The sequence below is a fragment of the Topomyia yanbarensis genome, chromosome 2 (genome assembly GCF_030247195.1).
Source record: "Topomyia yanbarensis strain Yona2022 chromosome 2, ASM3024719v1, whole genome shotgun sequence".
Taxonomy (NCBI): domain Eukaryota; kingdom Metazoa; phylum Arthropoda; class Insecta; order Diptera; family Culicidae; genus Topomyia; species Topomyia yanbarensis.
In genome coordinates, this window is record NC_080671.1 from 430,183,764 (window position 1) to 430,207,857 (window position 24,094).

Below are 24,094 nucleotides of genomic sequence, written 5' to 3' on the forward strand. Positions count from 1 at the left end.
ATTTTCTTGGTTACTGGCCAACCGTCCATGACGTAATGTTTCACTTTCTGCAAGATTTTGTCTCCTTCGGTCTCTGCGGCAATCATTTTGTACGTGACTGGCAAGAAACTTAAAGATTGGTTGACAATACTACAGATGGATCTTTCGAGCTCAATTGACGCAATTACAAAATCTTCATCCGGTTTAATATGGAAATTAATCAGGCGAGATAAAATGTCAGCGTGCCCGAAATTATCGGTGGTAATATGTTCTGTCTGAAAATCATAAAGAAGCATTGTCAACGCCCATCGTTGCAGGTGGTTAGCAGTATATGTCGGAATGCCCTGCTTCGAACCAAATATCGATAAAAGTGGTTTATGGCCAGTTTGCAGAATAAAATGTCGCCCGTAGACCATGCGATGAAATTTAGTTACGCCGTACACCAGAGCAAGGGCCTCTTTTTCGATCTGGCTGTACCCCGTTTCAGCTGGAGTCAAACTTCTGGACGCGTGATAAATTGCCTTTTCCGAACCATCCGGAAAACGGTGAGCTATGCGGGCGCCTATGCCCCTAGATACGACCGAAGAGTGGGCACATCATGGGGGGAAGGCATATTCACGTCGGCTGCAATTTTCTCCGGATCCGGGCGGATACCTTCTGCGTCCAACAGTTGCCCCAGATACTTCACTTGGTTCATGAAGAACTGACACTTGCTAATCTTCACGGTGAACCCATACTCATGCAGGCGTTTGCAGACCTCCTGTAAGTTTTACATGAGTTCCTGGCGTGTCCGCCCGCCTACGATGATGTCATCCAAATATGGACAGGTATACTGCAGCCCACTGAGCATTGCGTCCATTATTTGCTGGAATGCTCCAGGGGCCGTTCGAATTCCGGGAGAGAGACGGTTAAACTGGAATAACCCCTTGTGGGTGTTGATTACTAGCAGCTTCCGACTTTCTTCATCGACTTCCACTTGCAAATATGCGTCGGACAGGTCAATGTGTCCGAAGATTGTACAGTTTGCCATGCGGGCAAAAATGTCTTCGGGTAGTGGAAGTGGGTGATTGTTCGGCTCCAATGCGTTATTGAGTCCAGTGAAAAATCGGCACATATCCGAACAGAACGGTCAGGTTTTCGGACAACTACGATGGGCGCTGCCCACTCGGCAAACGTTACCGGAGTAATGATATTTAGTGCTTGCAAGCGCCGTAACTCATCTTCCACGATAGCTTCCATACTATACGCCACCGGCCGCTTCTGCCTGAACACGGGCTGTGCATCACGTTTGAGTGATAGATGCACCTGCACACAGAAAAAAAATGTTAGTAAAAATAAGAGTTTTTCACTCTTAGCAAAAAACAACTAACGCATACTCTTAGTTTGAATATAATACTTTTATTTTGATTACCAGTCTTCATTAGCTTAAAAGGAAATCTTTTATTTTGATTGTTATTTTTGATTAATTTAAAAGTTTTACTTTCAATCTGACAGTAGGCGTTGGTTGTTTTTTGCTAAGAGCGGAACACTCTTACTTTTACCAATATTTTTTTTCTGTGTGTGCGTCTTTTTACATAGACCCATGTTTTCGCTGAAACAGCGGCACAGTTCGGTGGAAATGTTCGTCCCGCTTTCTCCCAGTTTTGATATGAGAGAATGGTGATATCGGAGCCGGAATAGAGTTGAAGATCTATCGGTACTCCGTTGATACCGATTGTTGCAAAACGTCGACCTTGCTGTACGCTTCCAACAGTCACACTCTTGCTCGAGCGTTATTCTTCTGCGGGAACTTCTTCTGATTGGACCGACTCTTTGCTGAGAAACAGGAACAATAACCTTCACGGTGGCTCACTTTGTAGCAATCCCTGCACTTATGCTCCTTGTATGTGCAATCACTTAAATAATGCATACCACCACACGCCCAGCACGGTGATTTTGGTGAACTATTCCCCCGCTTTTCGCCGAACCTCTCCTTGTTCTTTGATTCAGTCCGGACCGCATTCGAGGATAATGAAGTGGATGCAACTGCGTTGTTGCCGATCAAAAGTCCTTTTTGCGATTGATCAAACTTTTGCATTTATCCACTACTCTTTCGAGCGTCATGTCATTCGTTTCGGTGATCTTCGATAGAAGGCGCATGCGGATGTCCGAATCCTTCGCTGATTTGAGCCCACACACGAAGATCAGGCACTTAAATTGCTCCTCTCTTAGTTCCTGTAGCCTGAAGTCCACACAAGCACGATTCACTTTACATGAATAGCTGATTAAATCCTCGGATTCGTCCTTCGTTGTCTGTAGACATTGATAACGACGATGAAATATCGACACTGGTGTGCCGAAAATAGATTTCAGCTTCGAAACGGTTTCCTCGAAATTATGATCTTTGGAAAACTTTGGAAGGATGAATGACGTATATCTGTCATGTGCAGCCAGGCTCAACTTTCGCAAAAGCAAACGGACTTTAGCGGCGTCGTCGAGGCACGATGCGTCTTTCTCGAGCATATCTGCATATCGTGCAAACCAAGCGTCGAACGAGCATCCTTTGTCCGCATCATAGGCAAACTCCGTGATATTTGTCGCCAGGGAATCTAAAACCAACTCCTTTCTCGATGAGCCTTGAACGGAAGTCTGAATAGAGTTCATTTGCTCCGTAAGCTGTGACATCAACTTGTGCTGATTGCTTAGAATTTGGATGATGGTGTTCTTGAATGGCTGCTCACCGGAGCCTGCTTGCATCTGGTTGGTTGCCATTGCTGCGAATTTTGAACCACGCGCGAAACGATTATGACCATTTTATCGTTTTTCCGCCGAAAAAAAACCGAACCGACAACCGAGAAACGCGAGGTGGTTCTATCGTACAAATAACTACTTTATTATAATTTAAAACGAAAGACATAAAAATGATCGCGTGTGGCACTATCGGCTGTCTGTGTAAAAGAGACATTCGCACCGCTGCTCATCGCTACTGGTTGGCACGACTGCTCGTTGACAACTCTCATTCCTGCTGATAGGGTTGCCCTCCAACAATAACCACCTCCGTTTTATGATGGGCGAGTTCCAGGCCTCTCGCGCTCATCCATTCCGCCACCGTGCTAATCGCGTGTGCTGCCGTTAGTTCTACCTCGGGGATTGACTACCCGTAGACCGCCAGGGTTAGATAATCGGCGAAGCCGACGATTTTCACACCAGGAGGGAGCTTTAGTTTCAGAACCCCGTCAAACATAAGGTTCCATAATACCGGGCCCAGAATTTAACCTTGCGGGACTCCTGCGGTAATAGGAACACTTCTCTGACCGGCATCGGTCTCGTATAATAGTACACGGTTCTGGAAGTAGCTTTCCAAGATCCAGTACATGCCCACCGGCAGACTAAACCGGAGGTGTAACGAGAGCGCGATGGAATCCCAGCTTGCGCTGTTGAATGCATTCTTCACATCAAGTGCCACTAATGCACAATATCGAATACCTCGCCTTCTCCGTTGGATCGCTATCTCGGCGGTCCTTACCACTAAGTTGATAGCGTCCACCGTGGACTTGCCCTTTCGAAAACCAAACTGACTTGACAGGCCATCCGCACCTTCTGCGTACGGAGTTAGCCTGTTGAGGATGATCCTCTCAAGCAATTTGCCCGTCGTGTCAATCAGACAGATTGGTCTGTACGCCGATGGGTCACCCGGCGGCTTCCCGGACTTCGCTATGATTGCTGCCTTGAGAGCGCTGTTTGGAACTCCATCAGGCCCTGGAGCTTTGTTCGTTGATAGAGAATTAGCCACTGCAAGTAGCTCTTCATTCGTCACCGCGGCCACCATGTCGTCCGTACCCACCGCGCCTTGTGGCGCAGGGGGGCAAGGACTGGTGGCTCGAGACGGGAAGAGTACTTCGATAATCCTCGCCAACCGATTCGGCTACCGTTCGGGGGGGGGGGGGGGGGGTTGATGAGCCCCCTTTGGTCTTTGGATTCGTCTTGGCACCCTCGCACAAATTGTCAAAACACGCTCTCTTGCTGCTCTTGATGGCCTTGTTAAGGGCCAATTTCGCAGCTCGAAACACTTCGCGGTGGTCCACTTCTACCTCCTCGGTGCGGGTTCGCTGCATCCTACGTCTAGCTTGGAGGCAATCTGATCGTAGGGCTGCAATCTCTGCACCCCACCAATATACCCGACGTCTGCCATTACTTGGCAGGGCCTTCTTCGGCCTAGTGACGTCGCACGCGCGTTATAGGGCAGCTACCAGCGCATCCCCGCTTAGACTGTCGGTGTTAGCCTCCAGTCCCAGGGCCGCGGTGAAAACTTCGCTGCCGAAGTGATTGGTCTTCCACCCGCGTACCTGGCAGGGATTACCCGCCCTCGGATGCTGCACACCATAGTTGATCCTAAAGCGTATTGCTAGGTGATCACTATGGGTGTAGCCCTCGTCTACCCTCCAGTCCATGTCTGGAACCAAACCCGGACTGACAAACGTTACGTCAGTCCACGACTCGACCTCATTCCTACGGAATGTGCTAACGGAGCCATCATAGACTAGCACTGCGTCGAGTTTCGCAAGCGCCTCCAGTAGCGCTTGGCCGCTGCTATTTGTACAGCGGCTGCGCCACTCCACTGCCCAAGCGTTAAAATCTCCCGCTATGACAAACGGCTTCAGAACCGACATGTCGGACGAAAGTCTTTCGATCATCTGGTTGAACTGTTCTATAGGCCACATTGGTAGGACATAGCAGCTACAATAGAAAACACCATTGATCTTGGCAATCGCGACACCCTCCGCAGAGAAGTGTACTACCTCTTGGACCGGGAACCGTCCCGTTGTACAGATTGCCGCCATCCTAGATCCGTCCGCCACCCAGTTGCCGTTATCGGCAGGGACGTTGCACGGGTCGGATAGGAGGGCGACATCTGTCCTCGACTCCGAGACCGACTGCCACAGCAGCTGCTGAGCAGATGCACAGTGGTTAAGATTCAGCTGTGTGACGTTCACGGCTTCTTCTTACCGGCCTCCCCGAAGGGACACACAGGTCCGCCCATAACATGGTTGCGGCCTTGCTTCTTGCTGGCGCAGATAAGACATTTTGGTGCCCTCTCGCATTTCTGCGCCTTGTGTCCCTCCTCGCCGCAGCGACAACACAGCTTGCTCCTGTCTGGGCCCTTACAGTCGTATGACTTGTGGCCTGGCTACAGACACCGAAAGCACCGGTCCACTGAAGGCGACTGGGCATACTGACCAGCCGATCTTCAGCTTCCCTTTTTCGGTTTTGGCTTCCACGACCGGTAGCATAAAATAGGCACGGCGCACCACGTTTCAGCACCACGATCATTTCGCCATTCTTGGTGCGTCTAACGCTTCGCACACTTGTCCCAATTTCGAGAGGCTTTCGGTCGCCCGCATCGATTTAAGGATCTCTGCATAACTACCCTCGTCGGTTTTCACCAACATGGCCTCTCCTCTGTCTTTCGCCTTCTTCGCGGTTCGAGGTGCGTTCGACTTTCGCTTTCTACTGACCAGCTGCCATTCGCCATCTTCTCACGATGGCGCCAGCTCCAGCGTGTATTTGCCCTTCTCCCAAATAAACAAATAAACAAAAAATATATTCGGCAAATTTCTCAGTTACTTCATGGTCTATACTTCAAGCAATAAGTTGTATCCTTCAGGAAAAACTTTGGTTTAGGGAAATGAAAAAGTAAAAGCACAGATAACAGACGTTTAGGCTCGATTTGAATCGTGTGTAAATACCCGCTACTGAAATTCCGAATAAATCAGACGTCTGAAAGATGTTTGGCAAACGTTTGTAGATGGCGCAGTAGTCGATACAATGCAGTTAGAGTGCAGCTGTCAAACACGTGTAGCAAACAGTTGCGCAGATGGCAATAGTGAAACACGGATTTCCATCGTTTATCAATTTGAAAGTTTACACAGGTTTTTGAAGAAATTTTGTTCTAGTCTAAACGTCTGTTATCTGTGGTAAAAGGTAGGTGTCCTCGTACTAATATCCATACCAATTTTAAATGTAATGCGGCATGGTACGCCAACCCGTCGACTTTATGTTCTGCATAGTTCTTTGGGGCCCCAGGAGAACAAAAAATCGCTGTTTCTGAAAAAAAAACAATATTGCGCATCTTTTCCAAAAACCACTCAACGATCATATTTTACTGAAATATGAGTAAAATTTGTTAGTCTCGGTCGAGATTTAAAACGTCCTTATTTTGCTCTCAGCACATTTGGTAACCCTAGCTATCCACCGTGCATGCGGGTAACAACAGGTTCTCCAGAATTTCTCCTCAAAGTGAATTTTGACATTTGGCTTTTGAGTCCTCATATGTTTGTCGAGTTTTCTGTTTATCTTAAAAGACACCACACTAGCGCCACCACGGCACAAAAGGTTACTATATGACTAACGAAATCTGTTGAAATCGGTCTATTGCAACCAATTAAATCAGCCGAGTTGGTAGTTCAAAACTGGAACTAGATTTACGTAGATTAAGCCTGGCGATCAATATATTGACAAAATTGTTAACCGACGAACTAGCTTAGTCGGACTTCGAAGAACCCAGTTTCGTTGGTCGACTGGGAAATTTATCATCTCTGGATAAAATTTAGAATAGGTCGTAGGTAACAATTTGAGATTCTCTTTGGGGTCTTTCTCTTTTGTTCATTACTCGGTCTTTTCAACATTTAGTACTCAACTCTTTGCATAGTATTCTAGTAAAAACCATCGGCACTCGAATGCAAAGTGTTATACTGACGTCGTAATAATTGAAAGAGAAAATACTAAAAAGCCCCGTTTTCCGCATCGCCCTTAACTCGGGAAGTACTGGGAACATCCGATGAGTCTTCGACGGTTGCCGCCGAGGGGAACCCGGGGCTTCCTCAAGTAAGTTATACCAACCCCGTAACCCGACCGGACCCATCTGTTACCCAGGGTGATTTCGAAGGGGCCATGGTGCAAAAAAGGTTGAGAACCGCTGCTTTATACAAAAGCACAAACAGGCCAAATGCTCCCTGAAGGCAAAACCGCGGTTGCCTCTGCGCCACCCATTCTACAGACTTTGACAAGGCCCAAACGAACGAGATCCAGCAGCAGACCGGCGAGGAATCGTAGCCATAACCGTAGCTCAGACTCACCACCCGAGTGAATGGACTACACACTGGCCATTCGGCGGGACACCTGGAGATTTGAGGAGAGAAAACTGAAAAAAATAATAGTAAACAACTGATCAATTTCAACAACAAATAATCACAGAGAACAGACGTCCATCTTCAGCATTCAACTTGTGTAAAATCTCTAACGGTTTCGAAGGTAGTTGGGATATCCAAACCAGGTGCGCTACTGTCGTCATGTTATTTTGTGGCTGGCACAGGTAGGCGAAATTAGCGACACCATAGCCAACGACCTGCATGCGGTCATTGCCATCCTAGATCTCGCCAAGGACTACAACACGGTATGGCGTTTGGCCAGCTGCACCAATAGGACATCCGTGGAAACCTTGGCTGCTTCATCAAGCAGTAATTCAGTGACCGAAGCTTGAGGGTAGGTATTTGAGGAAACCAATCAGACCTATTTTGAGAAGCAAACGGGGTGTCCAAGGCACGGCGCTGGCAGTCACACCAATCCTAGTTAGCATGAGTCCATCTTCCCCGTGCTGTCAGAGTGTCAAATTCCTTCAGATGGTCGAACACAAATGCTTAAACCATCTGCACATCTACACTGACGGCTCGAAATTTAGCGAGGGTGCGAACGGAATCGGAGCGGACTTCGCCCGTCGCCTACCCTCCATGTTCTCCATAGATGCCGCTGTTATCGCCATTGAAGACACCCCGACAGTGATTTTCTCCGCTTTCCTTTCGGTCATCAAAGCGCTGGAATCAGCACCTCCGCATCCAAGCCATAGAGCAATTATGTGACCCGTTAACTACCATATGCTGGTTACCCGGACACAGCGGAATCCGCGGTAACCAGGATGCTGACCGCTTGGCAGCACTCGGTCGCCATTCTCGCGACCTATTTTCTAATGAGATCCCGTCATCAGGAACTTCAAGGCGAAGGCCTTTAAGCACTTCATCACTCACGGGAGGACTCTAAGAGCCTACCCTTGGAATGTAAAGGAAGACGTCGATAGGCGGACACACCGCGAAATAGAACAAAGAACGCTTTCCCGCCTTCACCCATGCTCACACCATCACCCGCGTCGACCCTCCAGTATGCACAACTTGCAACACAAGACTCACGGTGGAACACTTACTCATAAACTGCCGGTAGTTCGAAAACCTGCGACGATACAACTTTTCTCCTGGATCCGGGAAACACGACACAGTGCACGAGGAGGTACTACTTGCTTTTTTCGAAAAGTGCCAATCTTTTCGAATTCATCTAAACCAGACCGTGAACGGACTGACTTCACACCATCCAACTACCACCACTGCTAAGCGGACCCTCCGCCGCACCCGGACAGTGGGCTGGGGAGGTTCTTCCGCGGCCCTTCGATTGCCACAATCTGCCAACTCATCGATCATGAACGCTCAGCGGGCCCTCCGCCACATCAAAATCAGCTAGTGGGGAGGCTCTCCCGTTGCCCTCTACATACCGCAAATTGCTAAGTCACCTATCACCATCGTTCAGCGGCGGGTCCATTGACATACCCAGACTGGGTGTTGGGGAGGCTGTCCCGCGGCCCTGGCTAGATGCTTACACCCCGGAGTCAACTCCTCAACGACGAACCCAATAACCAACTGTGTGGTACCGGAGTACGGGCCTGGCAGAGAGGAGTTGTGACAGCTGATGTTGGTGGTCGAGAAAGGTGTATTACACAAATGAGACAAAGGAATAATAAATAAACGGAGTATTACATTGGCGACGAGGATTAATCCATTAATTAACACCAGGTAACGAAAAATTGATTATACTGGGTTTTGGTGTGTTTATTTTCCGAAAAAAAAGAAAAAAAATTGCAAGTAATTGAGGTTATATGATGTTTATTTTTCTGTTTGTTCACACTGAAAGGTGTCGGAGTAGTAACCCGCAAAAGCGAAAAAGAAAAGACCGCAGAGGCGGATAAGATTTATAGACCGCAGAGGCGGATGAAAATTGAAGACCGCAGAGGCGGACAAAAATCAAAGACCACAGAGGCGGATGAAAATTCAAAACCGCAAAGGCGGACACCAAGAAAAAGCCGCAGGGCGGGCACGTTACCCTTGCATAACGTGAAGGTGTTGGATAGTCGATTGGCTTCTAAAATAGCGATTGCAGTGGTGAATTTCCCGTCAATAGGAAAGACAGAGGTCATTTCTTACCATTAGCATCTAGCGAGTAATATACAAAGAGATATGTTGAAATTCATTAAACGGGTAATAAAATTTGCATAGTAGTAAAACTGCATTTCTCCTACGCAAACACGATGGAAAAGTGGGACATTTCCCAATTTAAGTTTAAATCGTTGCCTCGCAATACCGTTAAGAACGAATGGATCAAGTATAAGAGAAACCTTGATTTCATAATCGCGGCTACAGGGGAAACTGATCGCACCCGAATCAAAAATATTTTTTTGGCGAAAGCCGGACCGGATTTGCAAGAGATATTTGCTTCCATTCCCGGGGCAGATGTACAGGAAGATGAAGCGAAAACAGTCGATCCATTTGCGGTGGCAATAAGCAAGCTGGATGAATACTTTTCGCCAAAGCAACATGAGACATATGAGCGGAACATCTTTTGGACACTGAAACCAGATGAAGAGGAGACACTAGGAAAATTTATGCTCCGATGTCAAGAACAGGCTACAAAGTGCAACTTTGGTAATAATGCCGAAGACAGCCGAGCTATCAGTGTAGTTGACAAGGTAATTCTGTATGCACCGAGCGACCTTAAAGAACAGCTGCTTCAGAAGGACGTTTTAAAACTGGACACAAAAATTGTCAGCTCCTATGAATCTGTAAAATTGCAGGTGAAATCAATGAGCCTTCCGGGAGTTATTCCAGTGCGCCGGATTTCATATCATCATCGAATATCAATAAGATCAAACTCTCGAATAATGTATGCACACGATGCGATCGAAATGGTCATTTCGTGAATAATTCGGTTTGCCCGGCGCGGTCCAAAGAATGCATTAAATGCAAACGTATCGGACATTTTGCTGCCCAATGCCACTCGGTCTCTGTACTGAAACGCAAACCGTGTTTAAGGTAATAATCGCAAAGACCTAATAAACGATTCAAGTCTCATCGGATAAACGAAATCGAAACCCCAAATGATGTGAAAGGCAACAATTTTCCGTTCAGTATTAGCGATGGTGGCGAAACGATTCGGATCAAATTGGGTGGCGTAGTGTTGCAAGTACTCGTGGACTCTGGATGTACGAAAAATATTGTCGATGGTCTTGGAACTATATCAAAGCGAACGGAGCAAAAATATGGAACCCGTTGAAGAACTGCGATGAAGTGTTCCTTCCATATGGGGAAAGTGCGAAGCCCTTAACGCTCTTGGGAAAATTCGACACAACTGTATCAATTGACGATGCTGGTAGGATTTTCGAAAAGGACGCTACATTTTATGTAGTCAAAGGGGGTCAACAGTGTTTATTAGGGCGGGTCACAGCTACCGACTTGGGCGTTTTAGTTATCGGGTTACCGAGTACCCACGGGGTGAATACAATTACACCCACAGGAGCTCAACCATTTTCTAAGATCAAGGGTGTCCAGGTGAAAATTCCGATCGATGAAACTGTACCACCGGTCTGCCAACAACCGAGGAGGCCTCCAATCGCACTCATGACGAAAATTGAAGACAAATTAAATTCGTTGCTTGCCAGTGAGATCATAGAACGGGTGGAGGGTGGCTGTCCATGGGTCTCACCGTTGGTAACAGTGGTAAAGGACAACGGAGATCTTCGCTTATGCGTGGATATGCGCAGAGCGAATGTGGCTATCATACGGGAACGGCGCATTATGCCAACAATAGAAGATTTCCTACCGAGATTCACGTCTGCGAAGTGGTTCAGCCGGTTTGATGTCAAAGAAGCGTTTTATCAAGTGGAGCTTGATAGTGAGAGTCGCTACATAACCACATTCATTACCCACATGGGACTTTTTCGGTACCAACGCTTGATGTACAGGGTGGCTTGTGCCCCAGAGCTCTTTCAAAGAATTCTTGAGCAAATCTTGAGTCCTTTCAGTAAGAATGTGGTCAACTTCATAGACGATATCCTAATTTTTGCTAGTACGGAAAAAGTACACGATGAAGTACTCCATGCAGTGCTGTCGACGATGAATGAATACGGTATACTACTGAATCAGAGTAAATGCGTGTTCAAGGTTGCCCAACTGGAATTTCTAGGACACGTCGTATCATCGGACCGAATCTATCCTTCGAACAAGGTAGAAGCTCTTCAAAGATTTCGAGCACCTACAACCGCGGAGGAAGTTCGCAGTTTCCTGGGTTTGGTTACGTACATTGGTCGATTTCTGCCAAATCTAGCGACAATAACTGCTCCGCTCGGTGAATTAAACTGCTAAACTCAAGGACATGATTGGGAACGTACACCATTTACGATTTTTCGATAACAGCATGCGAACAAGGGTTGTAGCGGATGCCTCACCAGTTGCTCTTGGGGCAGTTCTTTTACAATTACGTCAGCAAAAGTCTGACAGCGGCAGAAAAACGTTACTGCCAGACAGAAAAAGAAGCTCTCGCTTTAGTCTGGTCTGTGGAGCGATTTTCCATTTATCTCATAGGACGCAAGTTCGATCTGGAAACAGACCACAAACCTTTGGAAGCGATTTTCAAACCCACTTCAACACCATGTGCACGAATCGAACGATGGGTGCTTAGGCTTCAGTAGTTTTCGTTTGTTGTGAAATACCGTAAAGGCATAAGTAATGTAGCCGATCCATTGTCACGGTTGGTCGAGGAACAAGAACCAGAAGAGTTCGATGCTGAAAGCAAGTTCATGGTACTAGCCGTTTTAGAATCAGCAGCGATCGATGTGCAGTTGCTGGAAGAGATATCCAGTATTGATGCTACTTTGGAGGCTGTAAAGCAGTGTTTACAAACTGGGTGTTGGGATGCCCAACAAGTTAAGTCGTTTGCTCCTTTCAAGAACGAATTGGGACTCATCGGGGAACTTGTAGTTAGGGGAAATAAACTGGTAGTTCCAGATTGTTTGAAATCGCGTATGTTGGACTTGGCTCATGAGGGCCACCCTGGTGAATCGGTGATGAAGCGGCGGTTGCGTGACCGGATTTGGTGGCCCGGAATGGACCGTGATACCGAAACAAATGTTAAATCATGCGATGGATGCAGATTGGTGAGCTTGCCAAATAGACCGGAGCCGATGAGCCGTATTGAAATGCCGTGAAATGCCTTCGAAACCGTGGATTGAGGTAGCCATAGATTTTCTCGGACCCCTACCCTGTGGAACTTACTTACTTGTTGTAATCGACTACTACAGTCGTTATAAGGAGGTAGAGACAATGACTAGAATAACAGCCAGGGAAACCGTAGAGAGACTTGACAAAATATTCAGTCGGCTCGGTTATCCACAAACAATCACCTTAGACAACGCCAGACAGTTTGTGGGGACTGAATTGGAGGAGTATAGCAAAATGAAAGGGACTATTCTCAGGCACTCAACCCCATATTGGCCACAGAAAAACGGGTTGGTCGAACGTCAAAATCGCTCCCTTCTAAAGCGTCTACAGATCAGTCATGCGCTGGGTCGGGACTGGCGTCGGGACCTTCGGGAGTATTTACAGATGTACTACACCACACCTCATTCGATCACGGGTAAAACTCCGACGGAATTACTATACGGAAGAACGATCAGATCAAAAATACCGGCCTTGGATGATATCGAGACAATACCGTTGGGTGATGTTCGGGACCGAGATCGAGTATTGAAAGAGAAAGGGAAGCAGGCTGAGGACCCCCGACGCCGCGCAAGGAAGTCAACACTCTCCACAGGCGATACAGTACTTATGCAGAACCTGCTGCCAGGTAATAAGTTGTTGACGACGTTCAACCCGAAAGAGTATGTTGTCACGCATCGCGCAGGACCGCGTGTAACCGTCGAAGATCCAGCAACCGGTAAATCGTATGATCGCAACGTAGTTCACCTGAAGAGGCTACCCGAGAGTACAACAGAGCCGACAGAATCAGTAGCAGCTGCTGCGATAGACAACGTTGAAGATCAACACCCTGAATTCAGCAGTTCAGAAGATGATCTTTACGGATTCGACGATAACCTCGAAACGGATCACAGAGTCCAGCCGGAAATGGTTTCCATCACTCGAGAGCGTCGAGTCGTTAAGAAGCCTTCTAAATTTGCAGACTACGTACTTTAATCTTCAGAAAAAGGGGAGATGTGGTACCGGAGTATGGGCCTGGCAGAGAGGAGTTGTGACAGCTGATGTTGGTGGTCGAGAAAAGTGTATTACACAAATGTGACAAAGGAATAATAAATAAACGGAGTATTACAAACTGAACTCAAGGAAGATAAACCAAACTTTGGAAAATGCAATATAACTGTCTTGCTTCTAATGGCGAATGACCCGCTGCGGTTAAAGTCCAATAAATAATAATAATAATTTCTCGGCATGATACTGTACCTTGACGTTGTCCGCGGGCTTTTCCACCAAAGCAGTATTACAGTGATATCACACAGAAACTTGGGATACGATTATTTTATTTTTAGTTAAGCTACATTGTGATCAAATTTAGTACTTATCTTGGCGACCTTTATTACCCACTTATGCCATGGTCGAAATAATGTACAATGTGGGTTTGGGGCCAAGTACTCTCTGGAGGCACCTTGGGCTTAGCGACGAGCCCCAACCTGGGACTCTCCTAAATTTGGACTGTACCATGTCAGGGCTCCCGAAGATGTCAATATACCAAACAATCTTTGACAGCCCTACGCGCATTCACAAATTTACAGACGCTAACCCACAGGCGCCCGCGGTCACTGGTCGATCGTGTCCGGAAGTCTGCTCCATGGCCGCACGACTACAGAACCGAAACTATACTCGCGAAGCAGCATACACGCCATCACACGCGACATACATAGGCCCACGCGATCGAATACGCTACCATACATATGTCTGAGTCCATCGTCGTGAATTGGCAGGGGCGAACATGCAAATGCGATCGTCCACCAATACATCCAAAATCTCGAATACGCGAAAGCAAGGAAGAACGCCATACTGTGAAAATTAAGTATCAAATTCACTGTCCGCGCGCGATCATCTAAGAACACACGCGAATATGCGAATGAAAACACGGTTATAAAATCGAATTTATACATGCGAAGTTACATGCACGCTAGCACACGCGACATACAAACGCCCACGCGACGAACACGTTAACGGACAAACGCTCGAGCCCCTCGTGATGATGCACGCGATCGTGACGTCCCTGTGTTTGCACATGTCTGTACCGTACAACAAATATCATTTAGAATCGCGACCCGCTGCAATTGATCTCGTCTGCAATTGTAGCGAGTGATTCTGACGGGTAGCTCTTCCGACACCCTAGCTCTACAGCTCCAGTAGAACAACTCTCGAAAAAAACATTCACACACTCTTACGCAATTAGTGAGCATCCACGCCAACTCAGACAAGTATGCACCCCTGGACTCGAACGCTAAAACTTTCACACTCCACGTACAAACCACCACAGTAGGACTCACAATTGGACATATACATACAAAATCACACGTAATAATTACAGGTATTCGTCTGGCAACCGGGTGAAGTACATCTCAAACGCAGAACTTATCATTTCACTGATGGCCTTGGATCTGCGTTGCCTGTGTTCAAGGCACCATTGCTTCGTCCGTCAGGTCAAGGATGTATGAAACCCGCTAGCCACCACCCTCGATCCTAGCTGTCCATAAAGGGATAAAAAAATAATAATAATTACCGATAAATGCACACACATCAAGCTGCATTGTAATGTGAAATTCACGAAAGAACTATTTAACTGAAAGAATGCTTATCCGGTTTGTTTCAGTGAAATGTTTACTTTTGTTGGTGTTCGAATGCTCATACGAAATATTTTATTCCTTAAACCTGATGTCTTTCTGGTTTATTGGGGTATACATTACTTTCTGATTAGATTGCTCAACCTTATTCGCTGTGACAAATTCGCTGGTAATTTTGCTAGCGTATAGACAAATGCGGAAAGGAGCGCAAAACTGAGACTCCTCCACGGACGACACAAGTCGACGCTATGGCCCTGCGTATAAAAGACAAGTTTCTTTCACAAGCAGGCCATTTCTCAGCTGAATCGCCTTTTTGTCCTTCTAGTTAGTGTGTTTGAGCTGTGCTTTTCCGCTTTTTTGACCGTTACTTTAACTTACGATTGGTTATCGTTTTTTACCCTTTTTCCCTTCTTAGTGCTCTCTCTGAAGTTTTAATTCGAAATTCGATTTAGTGCTGAAACAACGGTATTCCGGGCAAAGAAAAGGAGGCCACTCGAGGCTGTAGGCTGATCTTTAGTCGGAATGCCATGGATTGACCCTCAAGAATATGTCAGATAATTACAAATTTACAAAATTTGGTCTTACCAAACCGTATCGAGGGTGGCGTCGTGAAAACCGTCGAATAGGAGTTGAGAATAGAGAAAAGAATCATGCTTAGTGTGGACGTTTTTTCCGTGACTTTTTGTCGGTTCCGACAGCCTAAGTCATTAAATTGACTTTACGTTTGTCCGGACATGCCGTAGACTCAGTTGAGAATAACTTCAGAATTCAATATCTGAATGTAGATCCTATGGACGTGACTTTATTGTTAATTTTAATTAAAATTCGGACTAAGGAGCATTCTTTCCAGTTCATAGATCAACATTTTGAGAAAGTTTAGTTTAAAATATGATTTCTACCGAATAATTTTATTTCATTTACTTCTGGGTATGCAACATACATGTATCGTGATTAATAATTTTACCATAGTTATGTGTGAGCTCTAATATAGCTAATACATGTTTGGCTGGTAAATAGTATATCATATTTGTGATTACTATTATCTTAGATTTTGCATAATGGTATAAGAAAATTGTATTACATTCTATGATTTGCGTATATGAGCATATGGTTTTATGTAGCTATTATAATATTTGCTGCATAATATATGTAGCATTCGTTGAAAAATGTGCCTTCTTCATCGAATGAAATATTACGTTTTGTGTCGCGAGAGGAATTTTCTTAACATTAAAACATACACAGCCATCTATGGTGCCAAATGAGAATAATACATTTGGCAGCGGGTGATCTTTTCCCGAATGATGGCCATGCGTCACCGAAGTAAATAAGAGGATTCGATCTTACCTAATTTTTATATTTCAATGGAATCAAATATATTGTGTTTCATGCTTGTTGGCCAGTATTCCCGTTTGTCTACTATACGGGAATCCCGGATCCAACCTAATGATCTGTGTGCTCGGGAGTCCAGCCGTCCATGTCAGGAAGCGGATTGCCCCATTCGCGAGCCATAATAAGAATCGTATTCTGGTGTAATTTAGGACCGATAAGAGGGTTCATCTGGGCCATGTAGCAGCAGAGCCAGCTGGTGAAAAGAAAAAAGAACAATAAATTCGCGCACCATTTAATTTTATCTCACACTTACAACAACCAGCAGGTGGCCGCGGTCAGAATCAATACGCACTGGACAATTCTGTAACGGAAAGCAATTATAGCACTTGAAGGACACTTTTCATCGAACAAAAACTTTTTCCTTACCCTCTATTGGGACCTTTGGGGGCAATGATCGGCAGAACAATGCCAATCACGCCAAAAATAGCCGAGAAAATGATAATGGGTAGTGCGGAGGCCCCCATATTTGCTGAACGGAAACGAAAAATCGATATCAATTTCAATAGAATAAAAAAAATTACAGCTCAGAAATATTAGCAGAACGTACCTGGTGACTTCCAAAATCGATTGACTGGCAAGTGAGAAAAATATCACATGACAGCCAGAATGTGAGTGCTTTTGAGCTCCTTTGCGATGAGTCACTCAGCGGATTGAGTGGTTGGGAACTGTCAACACATGCGGACGACGCGGAATGTTGAGAACGATGAGAGAACTGCCATAAATGAAAGTGAAATTTGCCATCTGGGTATTGTTTACATTTTCGCGCATCTGTTTTGAATTACATGCAGCATAAGACGGTTTTGTGTGAAACAGTGTTTTTATCGCCACGAAATTATGTGTAGGATATTATAGGTAAATTCTTTTTGACTTAGATTGTATTTTATTCCGTAGGAATTGAAAATTTCTTATTACTAGCTTATAATACGTGAAATTAGTGAAATTGTTGAAGTAATATACAAAGTGTGAATGGCAGCTGTGAATTACGCAAGATGATTGTATATGTTATGTTACAACAGTATAATATATAATATAATATTATCTAGAGTAACCAAACGCGACCAGCGGATAGTTAAGTTGGTAAGAAACAATCCTACGTTATCCAGCACAGATCCCCGACTACATACGGGGAACGTACCATTTAAGCCAATATATTCTGATTCCTGATTATCCAGCAAGTCTTTATTATTACAAACTGATTTTGGCTTTCTAAAGACTAGCGAAACTGAAATAAGGGACCAATAAGTACAATAATTCAATACAATAATACAAATACGTACTATTGAATTGTTTTCCCAACTCAATTTTCTTTAGGTATGTATAATTCAACCTAGTGATTTATTTGGTTTAGTTAAACGCACCGTGGGCAAAACAAAGATAAATTAAAACGCACTACTTCTCCCGAAAATTTGAACGCGTATATAGGGTTACTGTGTCGTAATTCATCTTAGCACCTCTATTCATCTCACCCATTCGAACACATTAGTTAGAACCGTTAGAACAGTGTCTGCTATCTCTATTCAACGCATTAGCTCAAATGTAAGATGAATAAGGGTGCGTTGTACTCGACTTTTCGCTTCGCTCCAACGCGAATATTTTTCATTTTCCAAGACAGATTTTTTATTGATCTGCTTCTTAAGAACGAAGCAAATATGTGTAAGCGAAATAGTGTGACATCGTGACTAATGAGATGAGTTACAGTAGGATTCCGTTTTTGCCAACAATATTTTTTATTTAAGTTATCAAAACGCGAAAAGTTAGTCTATTAATGATTCATAAGAGGACTCGTTCTGGAGTTGTGAGCTTTCATAGTGTAGAAAAGTAAAGTAAACGCGCGAAAAAAAATTTCGGTTTCAGTCTCATTATTTCGAAAATGTCAACTTTGGATGTTTAGTATTTTTGATGAATATTATAACGAACAGCAGTACCTCTTCTAATAGAATAATTTTTATAGTGAATCCTCTTAGAAGTATATTATATTAAGTATTTATTCTTCAATTAAATTTAGTTCGAGTTTTAATGGTTTCAGCAAAGTTTTCGAAAATGCTATTTCAAAAAACTGTTGAATGGGGCGGGAAAAGCGTAGTGATAAGCCGACAAGGTGTACGCAGATCACTTGAGTTCGATTACCAACCACCGCGCATAAGGTTAGAAATTGTTCAAACCTGCAAATGAACCGAAAGCCCCTCTATAATCAAAATTTAAAAAAAAGACTTTGTTGAAGACTCCATAACTAATTTTATTGAAGACATCCGTGCATTCATAATATCGAAATATATTAGACTATATATGAGAGAAAACCTTTAAAACAAGATATTACTGCGGTAATATCTTGGCAATTACATGTAATTGATAAATCTCTTCTGAGTTGTTTAAAGTGACAGTATCAACAACTTTTCTGAAGACACCAAGTCCCTTACTATTTTTGAAGAACTATTTCTCCATAATTAGCTCCAGTAGATTTAATCACCAACATTATTACAGCGCTCTTTACGTTGAAAAGCTTCTTTGAGGTTGTCAAAACTTTAAATTTGATGGTTTAGAAATTGATCATGACCGTTAGAAAAGTTTTTAATTTTAATTTAATTCTCTTTAAAAGTGCAGTTTGTATTTGCATTCTCTGACTTCATTAACATACAAAAGAAATTATAAAGGGCTGTAACACTAATTTTTAATCGATTTTTGCCTACAACACCAGACGCCCTCCTTATATGTAAAATCCATCTACAAAAGAGAGATAAATAACTATTTTTGCTACTACTTACCGTCGCACGGTGATCCAAAATCCCGGAAAGCTGGCCAAAAGTAGAAAAATGAAGTTCTTCCTTTACAACTGTTGATTTTTTTACATCATTTACATTCCCATTGCATCATATAATGACGTCAGTTCACCACAGATGACTCTGTGAACCGTTGACGTTGAATTATTACCGACAGTGTAGCTGTCGGAAACTTTAAATTCAATGCAAGTTTGTGTCAGAGAAAATTGTTTTTTTTTTAAATTCAGTATTCGCCAATGAATTAGCCTATGATAGTTAAGGAGGTATGTTATTTATTAATGCCTCGTTTTGCTTTCTTCCAAGTGACATGATCAAATAATTTATTGTTTGAAAAGTGTTATAAGTTATACGAAATAAACACTAATTTAAAAATGACTAAGTTAAAAGTCTTACTAGATCCGATTGATTTTTCGATTGCTAAATGTTTGTTAGGCATTTTTTCAACAACTTTTTAAATATTCGATCCTCTTTGATATACAATATCTGTGACTTGTTGAATGTGACAGTTTTAAATACCGGCGAAATAGCACGCATCCCCAGACCAGATCTATCTCTATGCTCGACACCACTTCGGGTAGATTGCACGTGGAAGGTTGTACCTGATCCGCACTGTAGCGATAATTTGCCAGTCAATTTAATTAACAGTGAATTAGGTGTCACGAATTCAATCAATATTCCTTATGACTTGACACGAACTATTGATTGGAAAAAATACCAAGCTTTAATTTTCACTTCTCTTGTTTCGGCGGAAGAGCTACCACCTACCGAAGAATATGAACTTCTAGTGGGTATGATTATTGAAGCAGCAGAACAAGCCCAAACGAAATGAAATCCTGACATGACAATAAATAGACGGCCTCTTAATCATTGGTGGAGTAAAGAGTGCTCTGATGCATATGAAGCTAAACAAGTTGCTTGCAAAGAAATTATGAAACGGAAAGGGTGAACACATGAGAACTTTACGATTATGCAAAACAAATATGGCAGTCTACGTCGTGCCAAAAAGTATACACGGAAACGAAAAACTACCTAAAATTGAGCTCCTTTGACTCAATATCGTGGGAGAACTTAAAATTAGGTAAACCGTGTTGAAGGTAGTTTCCATTTAACGACGGCAAAAATTACAACTCATTGATAGGTTTTTTATACTCAAATTTAAGTTGAATTTACCTAATTTTGAGTTCACCCCAAACAACTCAAAAGTACCTTCCTCCACGGAAGACCTCGACTGAGTCGAATCTCTCTTTTTGTTTTTGACAACATTAATAAGTGCGAAAGCGACGAACAACTCAAAAGTACGTTAAAAGAACTTATTCTGCAGGTTGTTTTATTTAACCGTGTAGTTATTGGAGACGCTTCATGGATGGCTTGTCAAGAGAAACATCATTGAGTACTCTTTGGAACACAGCCAGAAGAATGAAAGAGAAATCGAAACTTGACTAATGAAAGCGTAGATTTTTAGAATCGCTGGATATTTAATTTTGCCAAGCAAGTTTGTCCAGATTCTGTTCCTGCGCAGAAAATCATTCACGAGACTCTCACAAGTAACGATTCCATAGATTCAATGATGACAATGATGGCATTTTCAATTGCGCTCCTGTAACAATAATGCTCCGGGTCTAGGCAGAATTAACTTCAGCTTGGTGAAGAATCTGCCTGACCTTGCCAAAAGACGCTTGTTGAATTTATTCAACAAGTTTCTTCAGCAGAATATTGTTCCACGTGACTGGAGACAAGTGAGAGTCATCGCAATTCCAAAACCGGAAAAATCAGCCTCTGACCATAACGCGTATGGATCGATTGCAATGCTATCCTGCATCGAGAAATTGTAAAAAATTATCCTACGACGTCTCGACAATAGGGTTGAGGCGAACGGCTTGCTATCAGAAACCCAGTTTGGTTTTCGGAGGGGAAAGGGGGCGAATGATTGTCTGGCACTACTTTCGTCAGAAATCCAACTCGCTTACGCAAAAAAAGAACAAATGGCGTCTGTGTTCTTAGACATAAAAGGAGCATTCGACTCTGTTTCCATTGATGTCCTTTTGGAGAAACTACATCAATGTGGTCTTTCACCAATATTAAATAATCAATTATACAACTTATTGTCAGAAAAGCACATGCATTTTTCTTATGGCGATTTAGCAACATTCAGAATAACCTTCTCTACAATTTTTGTGTGAATAAAATTGATAATTGTATTTTCAGTCTATGCACCCTAAGGCAACTTGCAGACGATGGCGTGGTTTCTGTTACAGGACCAAAAGCCATAGATTTACAACAACCATTGCAAGATAGTTTGGATAACTTATCAATTAGGGCTTTGAAGTTATGCATCGATTTCTCTACGGAGAAAAAAGAGTTGGTAGTTTTTTAAAGGAAGCATGATCCACTTCAGTTTCAGCTTCAGTTAGTTGGTAGAACGATAGCCCAAGTCATCACCTTCAAATATCTCGGAATTCGGTTCCATTCTAAAGGCGCATGGGGAGGCCACATTAGGTATCTAATAACGAAATGCCAACAAAGGATAAATTTTCTCCGAACAATAACCGGATCTTAGCGGAGTGCGCTCATCCAAGTGACCTGATAAGATTGTATCAAACAACGATAATTTCAGTAATGGAATATGGGTGCTTCTGTTTTCGTTCAGCTGCAAGCACTCACATTATCAAATTAGAACGAATACAGCATGGTTGTTTACGAATCGTCTTAAGTTCCATGCAATCAACACATACGATCAATCTTGAAGTACTAGCGGAAGTTCTTACTTTAAGAAATCGGTTGTGGGACCTCTCCTCTCGTTTACTTATTCGATGGGAGGTTATGAATCCACTGGTTATTGAACATTTTGAAAGACTAGTCGAGCTTGAATCCCAAACCAGATTCATTGCAGTGTACTTAAATCACATGTCACAAGAAATAACACCTAGTTATGTACCGACATGTGTCAATATACTAGGTACTCCCGATTCCACTTTATTTTTCGTCACATCCATGCAAGAGGAGACTCGTGTAATCCCGGATCACCTGCGCTCACATAAGATTCCTAAAATATTCATAAGTAAATACCAACACATTGACTGCCATAAAATGTTCTACACTGATGGGTCACGAATCAATGAGGCCACTGGCTTCGGTATTTTCAACAATAACACCTCGATCTCTTTCAAGCTTGCAGAACCTGCCTCCATTTATACAGCCGAACTAGCAGCAGTTCACTATAGTCTGGAAATCATTGATACTTTACTTCCGAGCCATTATTTCATCCTCACAGATAGCCTCAGCACAATTAAGGCATTACGCTCATTACCGCTTGATAATCACGCTCCGTTCTTTTTGAAGAAGATACGAGAATACTTAACTAAATTAACAAAAAAATCTTATCAAATTACCTTAGTGTGGATTTCCGCTCATTGCTCCATACCGGGTAATGAGAGAGCGGATAATTTAGCCAAAATAGGGGCACTGGACGGTGACATCTATGAAAGACCTATTAGGCAATCCATGAGACGTTTCTGATCAGCTGATTAATTCTTGTTTACTTCTTCTGACGTTACTCCGAGGGGTGCGACGTCCAACAATATCGTTGATTCGATCCAACATCAAACGAATCGGACTAACGAAAGATGTTTGTCGGACGAGTTTTTCTGTTCGCAGGAGTAGACTTGTTGGCAGAACCCACCGCTGAATTGTCAAACAAACGTCGTGGTGGATTGCCTAATTGCTTTCAGTGAATTTTATAGCGCTTTTCGTCAAAGGACGCTTACGGTGGTTGCACTCAGTTATCCCTAAAGTGACAACGAAGGTATGGTTCAAAGGGTTGGATGTAAATCGAAACATCATTCGTGTGATGCCTAGACTCATGTCCAATCATTTTACGTTGAATGCGCATCTTCGCCGTATTGGGTTCGCAGAAGATAATCAATGTGCTTGCGGAGAGGGATACCAAGACATTGAACATGTTGTTTCGTCTTGCACTGAATATCATGAAGCTAGATCGCAATTAATAGATTGCTTACGAGCTCGAACACAACCATCCTATGTTCCTGCTCGTGATATCCTCGCTTTACGAGATCTTTCATACATGAACCATATTTATTATTTCCTGAAAAAAACAATAAATGTTCAAATACAATTGTCCCCGCTATATTCCTTTTCTTTTCTTTGCTACCCACAAACAAATTACAATTCCTTGCAGTTAGTTAAGTTAGATCAAATAATATAAATAAAGAAAAGAAAATAAACAAAGACCACAGAAAAACTATCAATAAGATTACAATGTAATTCAAGAAAATAAAGTTTAAATAAAAATGTTTCAAATGACGATAATTCTGAGCGTTAGTATTAGAAAGTGATTTTCTATTATAACGTGATAGTCTTAAGAACTTTTGTAACATGATACGTAAAAACGAAACCCCGTTGTAAAATAGCTTTTGCGCATGCCGTGTCAAATAAACGTTTTATGAAAAACAAAAACTTTGTAAATGTTAGCTGCAACTTTAGGTTTTAAAGGCCCATTAAATTTAGTGTGAAAAAGTCCAAAAAAACAGTCATAAATCCTTAAAGAGAAGCGATAGCGAGTTGGAATACTCCACAAAAAGGTGGGTTTTTAAAGCATCTGAAACTTTCCAAAACATTACAAGAATGTCAAAAATCAAATAAATTAGATATAGCAAAAAATTCGTTTTAAGGGGGTATATCGACATGTACATCTGTTTCACTTTATAACTTTTTTCTCTTAAGAGAACCTTTAGCATCTTCAACAAAGTTTCCCAAAATTAGATCCTCTACAAACTTTCCATAGACACTTTACCATTTCAACAATAAATAAAAAGTTGTGTTTTTCATTTGAATATATACCCCCTTAAATAAAAAAATTGAGACCATCATATTAAATTGCTCAAAATTTAAAGAAAATTTCCTGAAGACATCGAAGTACTATAACTAATAGTTTCGTCGCAAATATTAATGTTCGGATTTTTTGGATTTCGTC

The 24,094-nt window shown here is 43.1% G+C and overlaps 2 protein-coding genes across 3 annotated transcripts in view; one reads left to right on the plus strand and one right to left on the minus strand.

Annotated features, from left to right (window-relative positions):
• Positions 1-15,813: 15,813 nt before the first annotated feature.
• Positions 15,814-16,998, minus strand: LOC131685385 (V-type proton ATPase subunit e 2-like). The gene is made up of 4 exons (XM_058969082.1): positions 16,875-16,998; positions 16,694-16,796; positions 16,581-16,628; positions 15,814-16,520 (listed from the first exon to the last, which is right to left on the minus strand). The coding sequence occupies exons 2-4, from the start codon at positions 16,789-16,791 to the stop codon at positions 16,379-16,381; spliced, it is 288 nt and encodes a 95-aa protein (XP_058825065.1). The 5' UTR covers positions 16,792-16,796; positions 16,875-16,998; the 3' UTR covers positions 15,814-16,378.
• Positions 16,999-17,077: 79 nt separating this feature from the next.
• Positions 17,078-24,094, plus strand: part of LOC131685382 (sodium-independent sulfate anion transporter) — a 30,877-nt gene continuing 23,860 nt past the window's right edge. The window contains exons 1-2 of one of the 2 annotated variants that reach the window (XM_058969079.1): positions 17,132-17,179; positions 17,243-17,404. The gene's annotated coding sequence lies outside the window, so the exon portion shown is untranslated. Of the gene's footprint in view, positions 17,180-17,242; positions 17,405-24,094 lie in introns of both variants that reach the window. The other variant, XM_058969076.1, reaches the window with a different exon arrangement.

Bases quoted from the DNA above. Each gene is read 5' to 3' on its own strand.
- LOC131685385 (XM_058969082.1), bottom strand. From the start codon at position 16,791: ATGGGGGCCTCCGCACTACCCATTATCATTTTCTCGGCTATTTTTGGC. The intron at 16,629-16,693 runs GTAAGGAAAAAG...TTTCCGTTACAG, and splicing joins CCCAAAGGTCCCAATAGAGG to AATTGTCCAGTGCGTATTGA. The intron at 16,521-16,580 runs GTAAGTGTGAGA...TCTTTTCACCAG, and splicing joins GCGGCCACCTGCTGGTTGTT to CTGGCTCTGCTGCTACATGG.